This window comes from Somniosus microcephalus, unplaced genomic scaffold (assembly GCF_052327205.1).
Source record: "Somniosus microcephalus isolate GS21.2 unplaced genomic scaffold, FLI_Smic_1.0 unresolved_chr9, whole genome shotgun sequence".
Classification (NCBI taxonomy): domain Eukaryota; kingdom Metazoa; phylum Chordata; class Chondrichthyes; order Squaliformes; family Somniosidae; genus Somniosus; species Somniosus microcephalus.
The window spans coordinates 22,822,687-22,839,017 of NW_028225187.1; the positions used below are offsets into that span (position 1 = coordinate 22,822,687).

The window sequence follows — 16,331 nt, forward strand, 5'->3', positions numbered from 1 at the left end:
ACTTTTATTTGTAGTTTAAGTGCTGTTTTGGGCGCCCTGAGTTTTCATGAGTTTGATAGTCAAACTCATGAATGAACTTTTGCAGCCTCCCATTGGTAGCCCAGTGCCCACGTGATCCCAGCCGGCTCATCAAAATAACTACGCTTTAATTCTGTTTAAAACTACTTTACATTCTTCAAAATAATTTAAAAGTATTTAAAACTTTATAAAAGTTACCTAAAGATTAATAAAAATACAAAAAACCTATTTAAAATGCTGCTCTGCATGTAAAATTGCTTTGCATCTTGTGTTAAAAATTGGGGGCGTGGCCTATGTTAAGGAGCCCTCAAGGGGTGTGTCTAACTTAGACTCCGCACTAGAGGCTTCGCGCTGGCTGCACTCCTGGGCGGCGTGACGTCAGACGCTGCCCGGGAGTAATCAACTGAAAACAGGAATTCCACGCGTCCTGGGAGCAGAACGGCTGGCGCGCCGGGTAAGTGCACATCGGGGGCTTGCACGCGCGGCAAGCCCCCGAGCCTAATTTCTGGGCCATTGAACTAGGTTTCAGCTTGAAATTTACGAACTATTGCTGTGAAACTCACCTGTGACAGTCACTTGCAATGCATCACTTGGTGTCGAATGTATCCAGTGACCTCCCAGTAAATACACATATTGACAGGTGTAAAACCCCTGATCGTCTTCACCGATGTTCTTGATGCTTAACGTTGCAGAGACTTCTTCGGCATTCAACTCTTGGTGCGAAAGGTAAACACTGTTCCTTAAAAATTCCAGCCGCTTGCTTGTATTGTGACGTGCAAACGTGCATTTCAATGTGAGGGCCTCCCCTTTTAAAAACTCATCGAAGTCGGGAAGCAGTGATAATCGTGGCTTTGGCCCTGGGATTCGTGGTGAGCAGAAATGGTTTCAATATTTTTATTAATACACGAGTCGTCGCAGATTATATATTAGCAGTTAATCTACAATACCGCATTTCATCGTTATTCTTTGTGCCTCTCGTTCCTCTTCCCATAAAGTGGAGGCCACCATCCTGCACACAGGCATATAAACATAGAAGATAGGAGCAGGAGTCAGCCATTCGGCCCCTCGAGCCTGCTCCGCCATTCAATGAGATCATGGCTGATCATCCAAATTCAGTACCCTGTCCCTGCTTTCTCCCCATATCTCTTGATCCCTTTAGCTTTAAGAAATATATCCAACTCCTTCTTGAATATATTTAATGAATTGGCCTCAACTGCCTTCTGTGGTAGAGAATTCCACAGGTTCACCGCTCTCTGGCTGAAGAAATTCCTCCTCATCTCTGTCCCAAATGGCTTACCCCTTATCCTTAGACTGTGACCCCTGGTTCTGGACTCCCCCGCCATCGGGAACATCCTTCCTGCATCCAGTCTCCCCAGTCTTGTTAGAATTTTATAAGTTTCAATGAGATCCCCTCTCATTCTTCTAAACTCCAGCGAGTATAAGCCCAATCGACCCAATCTCTCTTCATACCTCATTCCTGCCATCCCAGGTATCAGACCTGGTGAATCTTCGCTGCACTCCCTCCATGGCAAGAACATCTTTCCTCAGATAAGGTGACCAAAACTGCACACAATACTCAAGGTGTGGTCTCACCAAGGCCCTGTACAACTGCAGCAAGATATCCTTGTTCCTGTACTCGAATCCTCTCGCTACGAAGGCCAACATGCCATTTGCCTTCTTAGCCACCTGCTGCACCTGCATGCTTACCTTCAGCGACTGGTGCACAAGGACACCCAGGTCTCGTTGCACTTCCCCTTCTCCCAATCTATTGCCATTCAGATAATAATCTGCCTTCCTGTTTTTGCTTTTTCAGTGATCTGAATTGTTGCCGTGATGTGATGGTTAAGGAATTTTTTTTGGCATGGATCATCCAGAATGTTCATGCAAAACGGGAAATATTGCCTTGGCCTCCTGTTATACTCACTGCCCGATTGACTTCAATAGAATGGAATATCAAACGGGGAGTATAACAGCCGGCTCTTTGCAACGCTGCCTGTTTTTGTACCACCGGTCAAGAACAATTTCACCCATTTACATAAGAAATTGAGATTTCACTAGTCACAAGCAGCTATATGGCTGACTTGTACATAAGTTATACATACATGTAAAAAAGAGGTATCTGTTAAACACCTTGGCCTAGAAATTCAGTTTGGGCCCGCAAGCTGGTTTGCGCCCAAAAGTTAGCGCTGAGCGCTGAGCGCGGAGCCAGTTGCGCCCGTCAGATATTCGGTTTTTGCGCCCCAAGTCGGAACCGGGCGCTATTCCAGGGCGTGCCCGCCCCCGCTTGGGGCGCTGAAACTGTATTTCAGCGCTGTAGGCGCTGCTGCGCCACCCGATGCGGTGCGGCAGGCTGCGGTACTGCAGGCCTCCTCCTTCTCTTAAGGTGGAGGTGCCTGCAACGGGGAGATCGCCGCTGGATTGTGCCGGCAAATGAGCCCAGCACCACGGAGAAGTGCCGGGCTCGCAGAAAGCAGCTGGCAATGCCGTGGGGGGGGTGGTGGAGGAGGCCGGGGAAGGAGGTGCGGGCAGGTGGCCGCCGAAAAAGCGGCCGGCCGCACCTCCACATTTATGCGCCCCACTAAGGCTGCAGTAAGGTCCTGGTCTCCGGATGTAAGTAGCGGCCACCACGGAGGAGGCGGCGGCAACTGAATATGGGATTCGGGCCGGCATCGGGGCGGAACCGGGGCACTGCGCACACCGATGACGTCATCGGTGCCGGCGCAGCGCTACCGGCTACCGCCGCCATTACCGCAGCACTGAATATCAGCGCGAACTCCTCTATTGGCGCAAAAGCCCTCTTTGGGCGAAAACTGGGCGCAAAGCCAACCGAATTTCTAGGCCCTTTTGTTTCACTGAGTATTGCACTGTTACAATCGGGATTCTGACTCGGTTCCCAGTTGAGATGGAAACCCCAATCAATTTCCATGGCCAGAGACAGTGACCCTATCAGCAGAACGAAGAACCGCAGCAGAACAAAATCTAAGTTTCAAACTTGTCATTGGCCAGGATTTATTGTCTATGGGCCTCTTCCGGATACAGTTCATCTGGGGAAGGATGTTCTTGCCATGGAGGGAGTCCAGCGAAGATTCACCAGGCTGATACCTGGGATGGCAGGAATGACGTATGAGGAGAGATTGGGTTGATTGGGCTTACACTCGCTGGAGTTTAGAAGAATGAAAGGGGATCTCATTGAAAATTATAAAATTCTGACAGGGCTGGACAGACTAGATGCAGGAAGGATGTTCCCGATGGTCGGGGAGTCCAGAACCAGGGTTCACAGTCTAAGGATAAGGGGTAAGCCATTTAGGGCAGAAATGAGGAGGAATTTCTTCACCCAGAGTGGTGAACCTGTGGATTCTCTACCACAGAAGGCAGTAGAGGCCAATTCATTAAATATATTCAAGAAGGAATTGCATATATTTCTTAAGGCTAAAGGGATCAAGGGATATGGGGAGAAGGCAGGGACAGGGCACTGAATTTGGATGATCAGCCATGATCTCATTGAATGGCGGAGCAGGCTCGAGGGGCCAAATGGCCTACTCCTGCTCCTATCTTCTATGTTTCTAGAACAAAATCTAAAGGCTTAAAACTTGTCATTGGCCAGGATTTATTGTCTATGGGGCTCTTCCGGGTAGAGTTCATCTGGGTGTGATTGAGGCGTGGACCTCACCAGGAGTTCACACAGTCGCCCTCTGATTGGTCAGCATGAATTAATATCATGAATTAATAGCACGCAATAATATCATATCGCCTAGTTATCTCCTTTCCAATTCGCTGCCTTGTGAGAACCAACAATCTTCAGGCACATAGGTCACGTAGACACGTGATCGACTTTCCATGTCCCGGAACAGCAAGGGCAATGATAATGAACCTAGGAATAACGGAATTCATTCGGGAATCCTCCACCATCAACATCCTGGGGGTTGCCATTGACCAGAAACTTATCTGGACCAGCCACATAAATATTGTGGCTACAAGAGCAGGTAAGAGGCTCGGTATTCTGTGGCGAGTGTCTCACCTCCTGACTCCCCAAAGCCTTTCCACCATCAACCAGGCAAAAGTCAGGAGTGTTTTGGAATGCTCTCCACTTGCATGGATGAGTGCAGCTCCAACAACACTCAAGCAGCTCGACACCATCCAGGGCAAAGCAACCCCACTTGATTGGCACCCCATCCGCTACCTTAAACATTCACTCCCTCCACCACTGGCGCACCATGGCTGCAGTGTATACCATCTACAAGATGCACTGCAGCAACTCGCCAAGGCTTCTTCGGCAGCACCTCCCAAACCCGCGAACTCTACCACCTAGAAGGACAAGGGCAGCAGGCGCATGGGAACACAACCACCTCCAAGTTCCCCTCCAAGTTACACGACATCCTGACTTGGAAATATATCGGCCGATCCTTCATCGTCGCCGGGTCAAAAACCTGGAACTCCCTCCCCAACAGCAATGTGGGAGCAGCTTTGCTACATGAACTGCAGCTTTTGAAGAAGGCGGCTTACCACCACATTCTCAAGGGCAATTAGCGATGGACAATAAATGCTGGCCTTAACAGCGACGCCCACATCCCAGGTGCAAATTAAAAAAATGTGGAGAGAAGGGAGCATTTGGAATTGTTCTCCTTTGAGCAGAGTGGAATAAGAAACATAGAAACATACAAACATAGAAGATAGGAGCAGGAGTAGGCCATTCGGCCCCTTGAGCCTGCTCCGCCATTCAATGCGATCATGGCTGATCATCCAAATTCAGTACCCTGTCCCTGCTTTCTCCCCATACCCCTTGATCCCTTTAGCCTTAAGAAATATATCCAACTCCTTCTTGAATATATTTAATGAATTGGCCTCCACTGCCTTCTGTGGTAGAGAATTCCACAGGTTCACCACTCTCTGGGTGAAGAAATTCCTCCTCATTTCTGTCCTAAATGGCTTACCCCTTATCCTTAGACTGTGACCCCTGGTTCTGGACTCCCCCGACCATCGGGAACATCCTTCCTGCATCTAGTCTGTCCAGTCCTGTCAGAACTTTATAATTTTCAATGCGATCCCCTCTCATTCTTCTAAACTCCAGCGAGTATATGCCCACTCCACCCAATCTCTCCTCATACGTCATTCCTGCCACCCCAGGTATCAGTCTGGTGAATCTTCGCTGAAATCCTTCGATGGCAAGAACATCCTTCCTCAGGTAAGGCGACCAAAACTGCACACAATACTCAAGATGTGGTCTCACCAAGGCCCTGTACAACTGCAGCAAGACATCCTTGTTCCTGTACTCGAACCCTCTCGCTAAGAAGGCCAACATACCATTTGCCTTCTTAACCGCCTGCTGCACCTGCATGCTTACCTTCAGCGACTGGTGCACAAGGACACCCAGGTCTCATTTCACTTCCCCTTCTCCCAATCTATTGCCAGTCAGATAATGAACTGCCTTCCTGTTTTTGCCACCAAAGTGGTTAAAGATCATGCAAATTCAGTACCCCATTCCTGCCTGCTCCCCATAGCCCTTGATCCCTTTAGCCTTAAGAAATATATCCAACTCCTTCTTGAATATATTTAATGAATTGGCCTCCACTGCCTTCTGTGGTAGAGAATTCCACAGGTTCACCACTCTCTGGGTGAAGAAATTCCTCCTCATCTCAGTCCTAAATGGCTTACCCCTTATCCTTAGACTGTGACCCCTGGTTCTGGACTCCCCCGCCATCGGGAACATCCTTCCTGCATCTAGTCTGTCTAGTCCTGCTAGAATTATATAAGTTTCAATGAGATCCCCTCTCATTCTCCTAAACTCCAGCGAGTATAAGCCCAATCGACCCAATCTCTCCTCATACATCATTCCTGCCATCCCAGGTATCAGCCTGGTGAATCTTCGCTGCACTCCCTCCATGGTAAGAACATCCTTCCTCAGATAAGGCGACCAAAACTGCACACAATACTCAAGGTGTGGTCTCACCAAGGCCCTGTACAACTGCAGCAAGACATCCTTGTTCCTGTACTCGAACCCTCTCGCTATGCAGGCCAACATGCCATTTGCCTTCTTAGCCGCCTGCTGCACCTGCATGCTTACCTTCAGCGACTGGTGCACAAGGACACCCAGGCCTCGTTGCACTTCCCCTTCTCCCAATCTATTGCCATTCAGATAATAATCTGCCTTCCTGTTTTTCCATTTTCAGTGATCTGAATTGTTGCCGTTATGTGATGGCTAAGGACATTTTTTTTTTGGCATGGATCATCCAGAACGTTCATGCAAAACGGGAAATATTGCCTTGGCCTCCTGCTATACTCCCTGCCCGATTGACTTCAATAGAATGGAATATCAAACGGGGAGTGTAACAGCCGGCCCTTTGCAACACCGCCTGTTTTTGTACCACCAGTCAAGAACAATTTCACCCATTTACATAAGAAATTGATATTTCACTCGTCACAAGCAGCTATATGGCTGACTTGTACATAAGTTATACATACATGTAAAAAAAAGGTATCTGTTAAACATCTTTTGTTTCACTGAGTATTACACTGTTACAATTGGGACACTGATTTGGTTCCCAGTTGTGATGGAAAGAACAATCAATTTCCATGGCCAAAGGCAGTGACCCTATCAGCAGAACGTAGAACCATAGCAGACGTTCAGAAGGCTTTCGATAGGGTCCCGCATAAGAGATTAACGTGTAAAGTTAAGGCACATGTGATTGGGGGCAAGTTATTGACTTGGATAGAGAACTGGTTGGCAGACAGAAAGCAAAGAGTTGGAATAAACAGGTCTTTTTCCGAGTGGCAGGCAGTGACTAGTGGGGTACCGCAGGGATCGGTCCTTGGACCCCAGATATTCACAATATATATTAATGATCTAGACAAGGGAATTGGATATAATGGCCTAGAAATTCACTAGCCTTAGCGCCGCTTTTGAGGCGCTAGAGGGACTAGCGCCAGAGTTATGGCCAGTTGAAAAATTCCCTGGCGCCCTAAAGCGGCGTTGCACCAGTAGCGCTGCGCCGGCACCGATGATGTCATCGGTGTGCGCAGCGTCCCGGTTGCCATGCCGACGGGCCCCAACGCCGAAATTCAGTTGCGGCCGCCTCGCCCGTGGCAGCCGCAACTAAGACTCTGGCAACAGAGTCCAACATGTGTTTGCGCCGGCGCATTAAAGGCCCCGCGGCGGCCGGCCGTTTTCCTGCCGGCCGCCTGCCCGCAGCTCCCTCCCCGGACTTCTCCCCGCCCCCCCCCCCGCCGGAACAGATGCAAGCCCGGCACTTGTCCGAGGTGCCGGGCTCATTTTTAAACAGATTTGCGCGGGCCGCGGCCGGGTGCAGGCGGCTCCTCCTTAACGGAAGGAGGAGGCCTGCACTTCCCCAGCCTGCCGCACCGCATCGGGTGCCGCAGCGCCGGAATTGCGGCGCTAAACGGCAGTTAGCGGCCTTTTCCAGGCACTAAGACCCTTCAGTAGCGCCGGCAGCCGTTTGGGCGTGGCGCTACTGAATTTTTGGCGCGCGCAGGGGGACTTAGCGCCGGCACTAACTTCCGGCGCTAAAGCCCTGGCTAAGCCAAAACCCAATTTCTAGGCCAATATCTCCAAGTTTGCAGATGACACAAAGCTGGGTGGGCATGTGTGCTGTGAGGAGGATGCCGAGAAACTCCAGGATGATTTGGACAAGTTGGGTGATTGGGCAGAAGCATGGCAGATGCAATATAACGTGCATAAATGCGAGGTTATCCACTTTGGTGTCAAAAACAGGAAGGCAGATTATTATCTGAACGGCAATAGATTGGGAGAAGGGGAAGTGCAACGAGACCTGGGTGTCCTTGTGCACCAGTCGCTGAAGGTAAGCATGCAGGTGCAGCAGGCGGTTAAGAAGTTAAATGGCATGTTGGCCTTTGTAGCGAGAGGGTTTGAATACAGGAACAAGGATGTCTTGCTGCAGTTGTACAGGGCCTTGGTGAGACCACACCTTGAGTATTGTGTGCAGTTTTGGTTGCCTTATCTGAGGAAGGATGTTCTTGCCATGGAGGGAGTGCAGCGAAGATTCACCAGACTGATACCTGGGATGGCAGGAATGACGTATGATGAGAGATTGGGTCGTTTGGGTTTATACTCGCTGGAGTTTAGAAGAATGAGAGGGGATCTCATTGAAACTTATAAAAATCTGACAGGACTGGACATACTAGAAGCAGGAAGGATGTTCCCGATGGTCGGGGAGTCCAGAACCAGGGCTCTCAGCCTATGGATAAGGGGTAAGCCATTTAGGACAGAAATGAGGAGGAATTTCTTCACCCAGAGAGTGGTGAACCTGTGGAATTCTCTACCACAAAAGGCAATAGAGGCCAATTCATTAAATATATTCAAGAAGGAGTTGGATATATTTCTTAAGGCTAAAGGGATCAAAGGATATGGGGAGAAGGCAGGGACAGGGTACTGAATTTGGATGATCAGCCGTGATCTCATTGAATGGCGGAGCAGGCTCGAGGGGCCGAATGGCCTACTCCTGCTCCTATCTTCTATGTTTCTATGTTTCAAACTGAAATGGTTTAATGTTATTTAATTTGCTTGGTATTTTCATTCACATTTATTTACAGGTAAAATGGTCAATGCAAACATTCTTTTCAATTACATCGGGTCTTACCAGAACAAATTACTCCAGCATCTTCTTCGTGGTTGCAGTTGTGCTGCCCCCAGTGCCGGGAATGACACTGCCACAGAAAGAGTTCGGTCCCTCGGCATTGGAGATCGTCCAGCACAATAGGACCGTTGCCTCTGCCGAAATAAGCGTGAGTCAGTGCAGATACAGCGTGCCCGCATCTCAGTTCCCTGCATACAACGTGGGCGTCTTCCAATTGCCAACTGTCATCGCACACTGTACCCCAGGTTTTGTTGTTCAGGATCTCCACTCGACCCGAGCAAAGGTTGCTTCCGTTGAGCAGCCGGATCTCTACCCGTTCTGTCAAAGCAAGAGCAGCAAATGTAACAATTCACTTATCAACGCACAAAGAACCATTTCCTTCACACATCAACAGCTATCAGAACATAAGAACATAAGAAGTAGGAGCAGGAGTAGGCCATACGGCCCCTCGGGCCTGCTCTGCCATTCAATAGGATCATGGCTGATCCGAACCTAGACTCACGTCCACTTCCCTGCCCGCTCCCCGTAACCCCTAATTCCCTTATCAGCTAGTAAACTGTCCATCTCCATTTTAAATTTATTTAATGTCGCAGCTTCCACAACTCTCTGAGGCAGCAAATTCCATAGATTTACTACCCTCTGAGTGACGAAGTTTCTCCTCATCTCAGTTTTGAAACGGCAGCCCCTTATTCTAAGATTATGCCCCCTAGTTCTAGTCTCACCCATCAGTGGAAATATCCTCCCCGCATCCACCCGATCAAGCCCCCTCACAATCTTATATGTTTCGATAAGATCGCCTCTCATTCTTCAGAATTCCAATGAGTAGAGGCCCAACGTACTCAACCTTTCCTCATAAGTCAACCCCCTCATCTCCGGAATCAACCGAGTGTACCTTCTCTGAACTGCCTCGAGAGCAAGTATATCTTTTCTTAAATATGGAAACCAAAACTGCACGCAATATTCCAGGTGTGGCCTCACCAGTACCCTATATAACTGAAGCAAGACTTCCCTGCTTTTATACTCCATCCCCCTTGCAGTAAAAGCCAAGATTCCATTGGCCTTCCTGATCACCTGCAGCCACTCTTTTTTTTAAAACAGGGCGTTGAATCTCCGCCTGAATGTTCAGAGAAAACTTCGAAACTTCGAGAAGATACTCGAGGATCTGGAATTGTTATCTTCAAAGCAGAGAATTTTAAACAACAGCAACAGCTTGGATATAGATACAATCCCAACGTGCTTCACATGAGTATTATAAGACAAGAAAATTGACACCAAGCTTCATAAACATAGCAGCATAGAAGATAGGAGCAGGAGTAGGCCATTCGGCCCCTCGAGCCTGCTCCGCCATTCAATGCGATCATGGCTGATCATTCAAACTCAGTACCCGGTCCCTGCTTTCTCCCCATGTCCTTTAATGAATTGGCCTCAACTGCCTTCTGTGGTAGAGAATTCCACAGGTTCACCACTCTCTGGGTGAAGAAATTCCTCCTCATCTCTGTCCTAAATGGCTTACCCCTTATCCTGAATGTGGAGATGCCGGTTTTGGACTGGGGTGAACAAATGTAAGAAGTCACACAACACCAGTTATAGTCCAACAGCTTTATTTGAAATCACAAGCTTTCGGAGCGCTGCTTCTTCATCAGGTGAAGTGAAGAGATGCATATAGGCACAGCATATATAGTCAGAGAACACTGCCAGATGGTTACAGGTAATCTTTCTAACTGCCCTTTATCACACCTCGGCAGAGAGATAATCACAGCAATCAAAGGTGTGAATGGTGTCCGAACAGGTCAGTCAGGAAAACATTACATCAAAGAACAATGAGGTGGGGTCACAAGGGGTCAAATGTTGCAGATGCTGCGGTCTGTATGAAAAACAAAAAACAAACAAAAAACAATAAAATAAAATAAAAATTTTTGCTTGAAATCACAGAAGGTCCGGCCACATCTGTGTAGAGAGAACAAGCCAACGACGACTCGAGTCTGGATGACTCTACGTCAGGTGGGGCTACATGTAGCATGACATGAACCCAAGATCCCGGTTCTGTGATTATCTCTCTGCCGAGGTGTAATAAAGGGCAGTTAGAAAGATTACCTGTAATCATCTGGCAGTGTTCTCTGACTATATATAAAGGGCTAGATTTTCAGTATAGGCAGTTTTGGGGCGCTAACCTTAGCGCCCGCCCGAAGTTAGCGCCCGCCCCAAAGTAGCGCCTCGTTGCCGGAAATTCAGTGGCTTCGCCCTAAGAGGTTGGTGGAGCGCTAAAAGAGGCGTTCCACTACTATCTTTAGGCGCTAAGCCGGCGGTCCAGAGGGATAGCGCCCAGGCGGGGCGCAGCGCGGGTGCGGTCATTTTTGGACTGACAGCAGACCCCGTGGCGCCGACCAGCTCTTAAAGGGGGAAGGGACGAATTGGTCTGCTGCCACGCCCTGCACACTGCAGCCTTGCAAAGAGGCCTCAACACTGCTGCTCAGCCCCAGGGAGTCATGGCAACGCCAGAGAAGGCCCGTCAGCATGCCCTGCGCTTCTCAGAGGGTGATCTGGACATAATGGTCACAGCTCTGGAGGTGAGGCGCAAGATCTTGTTCCCAGAGAGTGGGAGGAATCCAACCCACCACGACTACACCAAAGCCTGGAAGCAGATCGCCCAGAGGGTGACGTTCACCGGCGATGCCCCCAGGACCCACAAACAATGTCGTAAAAAATACAACGACCTGACCAGGATTGTCAGGGTGAGTACCCTTTCCAGTCTCCTCCTCATTCTTGCATATACACCTGACATGATGGGCAAAGGGAGCTGAAAGTCCTATTGGCCAGCCCTCAGCCAGCAGCATTGGGACAGTCATGAGCATCAATTGGCCATTCGGCACTCTACAATCTGGCCAAGCTATTCCACCATGGGAGGCAGTGCACACTACATCAGGGCTTCACTCTGTCCAAGCTATTCCACCATGGGAGGCAGTGCACACTACATCAGGGCTTCACTCCGGCCAAGCTATTCCACCATGGGAGGCAGTGCACACTACATCAGGGCTTCACTCTGGCCAAGCTATTCCACCATGGGAGGCAGTGCAGACTACATCAGGGCTTCACTCTGGCCAAGCTATTCCACCATGGGAGGCAGTGCAGACTACATCAGGGCTTCACTCTGGCCAAGCTATTCCACCATGGGAGGCAGTGCACACTACATCAGGGCTACACTGCGCACTTACAGCCCGTCCTTTCTCTTGCAGGCTAAAGTAGCCTTTAATCGCCAGGCCCATGCCAGGGGTGGCCGCGCCAAGCTGCAGAAGCTCACTCGGCTGGAGGAGCGCGTGTGTGTGCTCATGGGAGCCCGTGTGATCGTCCCCACAGTGTGCGGAGTAGCCGACCCTCCACTGCTCGGCAATGGTAAGGACCTCGCCTTTTGGCCCTCTCGCGTCACACTGGCCCATCCGAGCTACCTCCTTTGCCACTGTTCCACCAATGCGCTGAATGCCACCAGTCCTAACTCCCTCGCTGACGCCGTCTCCTCACTCTGAAGCTACTCTTGTGCATTCCTGCTTTCAGCTGGTGACGACCAGGACCCTGAAGCTGCCAGTGACAGCACCTCCGAGCAGGAGGAGGAGGAGGAGCAAGCCGGTCCATCGGAGGAACAGTCACGTCCCGCAGGAGAGGAGGAAATGCTTGACACCTCCTCACTGGACGAGTGCCTGGAGGAACTGTCGCAGGGCAATGCAGCTTCTGGGACCAGTGGCATCCAGCCACCCAGGAGCTGCGCGCGTGGCCCGCGGCCTTCCCCCCAAAGGGGGGAAGGATCAGAGGGGAGTGCTGCTGATCGGCACACTCGCCGCCACCAACGTGGCAAGGGTCCCCTAGTTCGGCCCCCTCCTCCCCAGCGGGAGAGTCGCGACTCCAGTCCAGACACCTTCACCTCGGAGGAGGTGCGGAAGCTGGATAAGATGGCCGAGGATTCGGACCGGCGCCACACGGAGCTCATGAACGTGGTGGGGCGCATGCCTGAGGCCATCGAGTCGCTGGCGACCAGTGTGCGCGAGTTCGGGGCAGCAACTGCCGCGAGTGGCCGCATGCTGGCTGATGCCGTCAAGACCCTGGCGGATGTGATGCGGGCACACACCAGGACGACAGGGGCACTCACTGCTGCCACATGCGCTGTCTCAGGCAGGCATCGCCAGGGCAGCCGCCGCGCTGGACCATCCCAGCAAGCCGCCCCTCGGCTGATTGTTGTGGATCCTGCAGTGCGGGCCCGGCCGAGTGCCACCACGCCACAGCACCAGCCAGCGCATCCCAGACGCCAGCTGGCCCACATTGCACCATCCGTCGCCGCCATTCCCCCACTGGGGCGTCAAGGGCAAGCGGCTGCAGCTGATGGTGGCCAGGCTCAGGTGCGCCACTCAGCAGACGGCCCCTCGAGGCCCAAACGCCGTGTAGGCCGCCCCCTAGCGGCATCTGGCGGAAGGGCATCTGAGCCTCAGGTGCCTTCCCCCAGCCTCGCAGCAGCCACTGGGCAGAGCTTGCGAAGGAGCAGCAGGCCGGGCAGGGGAGGCAAAAGGCTGGGCAAGGTCTCGCCCTCGCGGGCCACTTAGTAGAGGGTGTGGCCAGCTTTCCTTTTATATGGCGGTGGCCATCTTTATTTTGCCCATGGTTGTGTTGTTGGAGGGCTTATGTTTTGCATTAGGCTGACGTTGAGGCCCGGTTTGAAGAAATGTGGAGTGACTCCTCCCCAGTTTGTGGGAGTGAGTCGTTTGTTGGGCTTTTTGTGGGGCCCGTTTATTGTTTTTGGGGATTCATGTGGGAAGGGCTTTTCATTTTTGTGTAATAAAAAATTATCTTTATTCATGCAGTCTCCATGGTTGTTCTTCTTAGTGTTTGTTGGCTTCGCCGGCTGAGGGGTTGCAGAGCGGCTGCATTCATCTTCCCTCATGGCCCCTGGCCATTCCCTGACAGGGGGCTTAGAAGTACCGTGTAATAAGGTGGCGTCGTGCGGCCCTTGGCCCTGGTCGCTCCCTCCTGGGAACGTACTCCTGCTCCTCCTCCTCCTCCTCCTCAAGCTCCTCCTGCTCCTCCTCCTGAGGTGCTGGTCCAACGTCAGGTGGCAGTGCCTGAGTCCTGCGGATAGCCAGGTTGTGTAGCATGCAGCAAACCACCACAAATTGGGAGACCCGGTCCGGCGAATACTGGAGAGCTCCTCCGGAGCGATCAAGGCAGCGGAACCGCTGCTTGAGGACCCCAATAGTTTGCTCGATGATGTTGCGGGTGGTTTGATGGCTCTCGTTGTAGGCCTCTTCAGCAGCGGTCCTGGGCGCGCGGAGCGGGGTCATGAGCCAGGTGCACAAAGGATAGCCTTTGTCCCCGAGTAGCCATCCTCTTGGGGGAGGCTGTGCCTGGAACATGTCATGCACAGTACTCTGCCGCAGGATAAAGGCATCGTGGCTGCTGCCTGGGAAGCTGGCATTGACTGCCATGATGCGCTGCTTGTGGTCACACACCAGCTGCACATTCAGAGAATGGTAGCCCTTCCTGTTGCGATACTGCTCGCCATGCTCCAGAGGGGCCCGCAAAGTCACATGCGTACAGTCAATGGCGCCCTGCACCAAGGGGAATTTCCCAAGTCTGGAAAATCCCAATGCGCGCTGATGCTGGCTCTCCAGGGCCATGGGGAAGGAGATGAATTGGCTTCTCCTTCTGAACAGTGCTTCGATCACCTGGCAGATGCAGCGATGCGCGCCGTACTGGGAGATGTTTGCTATGTCCCCAGCAGCGTATTGGAAGGAGCCGGTGGAATAGAAGTTCAATGCCACCGTCACCTTCACTTCCACCGACAGAGACATCCTGCACCTGAGCTTTGGCCGCAGATCTCGGCGTAGCAGGTGGCAGATCTCTGCAATCACCTCCTTTCGGAATCGGAGCCTTTTAACACATCGCGCGGCACTCATGTTTAGGTAGGAGCGCTGCTGGCGGTATAGCCTGACTGGGTAAGGCCTACGTGGCCGACGCCTGTAGCCCCCTCTGCCTCTAGCCAGGGCTGCCCCTCTCACAATGCGTCTGCGAGCCCTACGGACATGGAGCTGCAGCTCCGCGTTGGCACCCCATGCAACCCCCATCAAATCCTGGCAAACACTCAAATTTCCAAAAGGCCACTTGCAGCGCTCTGGCCTGAGTCCAAAAATACCTGAGCTCTTGCTGCTTGAAACCAGTTAGCTATACTCCTTGTTGTGTCTCCAGAAATGCGTTGCACAAGAGTGTTTTCTGAAAAAAGGCTGGCCTTAATACTGGAGAGCACGTCCCCTTTAATTTGTGCCCCCTGGGGCCCGCGCGGGTTGTGTTGCGTTCCTTTTTCCAAACGCTCCGGCCACCAGCCGCACAATGGGGCGGTCCGACTGAAGTTTGGAATCGGGGCGGCCAAAGGGCGTTGCACGAGGATGTGACGTCATTTTCTGCGCGCGCATCCGGGCGGGCGCTAAACTTTGCGCCGGCGCTAACGGGCAACTTAATTTGGGGCGGGGCGCAAACTGCGCTGCGCACGGGCACTGCACGCATAGCGCCCGAAAATCACTTCTCTTAAGGCACTAACTGCTGGCGCTAGCAACTGAAAATCTAGCCCGATGTGTCTGTATGCATCTCTTCACTTCACCTGATGAAGGAGCAGCGTTCCGAAAGCTTGTGATTTCAAATAAAGCTGTTGGACTATAACCTGGTGTTGTGTGACTTCTCACATTTGCCCTTATCCTTAGACTGTGACCCCTGGTTCTGGACTCCCCAACCATCAGGAACAACTGTCCAGCATCTAGCCTGTCTAGTCCTGTCAGAATATTATAAGTTTCGATGAGATCCCCTCTCATTCTTCTGAACTCCAGCGAGTACAAGCCCAATCGACCCAATCTCTCCTCATACGCCATTCCTGCCATCCCAGGTCTCAGCCTGGTGAATCTTTGCAGCACTCCTTCCATGGCAAGAACATCCTTTCTCAGATAAGGTGACCAAAACTGCACACAATACTAAAGATGTGGTCCCACCAAGGCCCTGTACAACTGCAGCAAGACATCCTTGTTCCTGTACTCAAACCCACTCGCTACGAAGGCCAACATACCATTTGCCTTCTTAACAGCCTGCTGCACCTGCATGCTTACCTTCAGTGACTGGTGCAGAAGGACACCCAGGTCTCGTTGTACTTCCCCTTCTCCCAATTTATTGCCATTCAGATAATAATCTGCCTTCCTGTTTTTGACACCAAAGTGGATAACCTCGCATTTATCCACGCTATATTGCATCTGCAATGCTTCTGCCCAATCACCCAACCTGTCCAAATGATACTGGATATAGATAAAATCCCAACATGCTTCACATAAGACAATAAAATTGACACCAAGCTGCATAAGACATGAGGGCAGATGATCCAAAGCTTGGTCAAAAATCTAGGCTTTACGCAGTGTCTTAAAGGAGGAAAGAGATGCAGAGAGAGGTGTAGGCAGGGAACTCCAGAGCGTAGGGCCTGGGCAACAGAAGGCACGGCCATCAATGGCTGAGCGATTGTAATCAGGGATGCTCAAGGGGGCAGAATTAGAGGAGCGCAGATGTCTCGGGGGGTTGTGAGGCTGAAGAAGATTACAGAGATAGGAAGGGCAAGGCCCCAGAGGGATTTGAAAACAAGGATGAGAATTTTGAAATCAAGGCGTTGCTTAACAGGGAGGTAAAGTAGGTCAG

General features: G+C 51.3%; 1 protein-coding gene across 1 annotated transcript in view; it reads right to left on the reverse strand.

The window, feature by feature from the left end:
* Positions 1-16,331, reverse strand: part of LOC147084917 (scavenger receptor cysteine-rich domain-containing protein DMBT1-like) — a 114,251-nt gene that overhangs the window by 21,010 nt on the left and 76,910 nt on the right. The window contains exons 12-13 of the mRNA XM_085979633.1: positions 8,631-8,945; positions 582-875 (exon numbers count right to left, since the gene is read on the reverse strand). Of these exons, the coding sequence (XP_085835759.1) occupies positions 582-875; positions 8,631-8,945 (609 nt within the window). The remainder of the gene's footprint in view (positions 1-581; positions 876-8,630; positions 8,946-16,331) is intronic.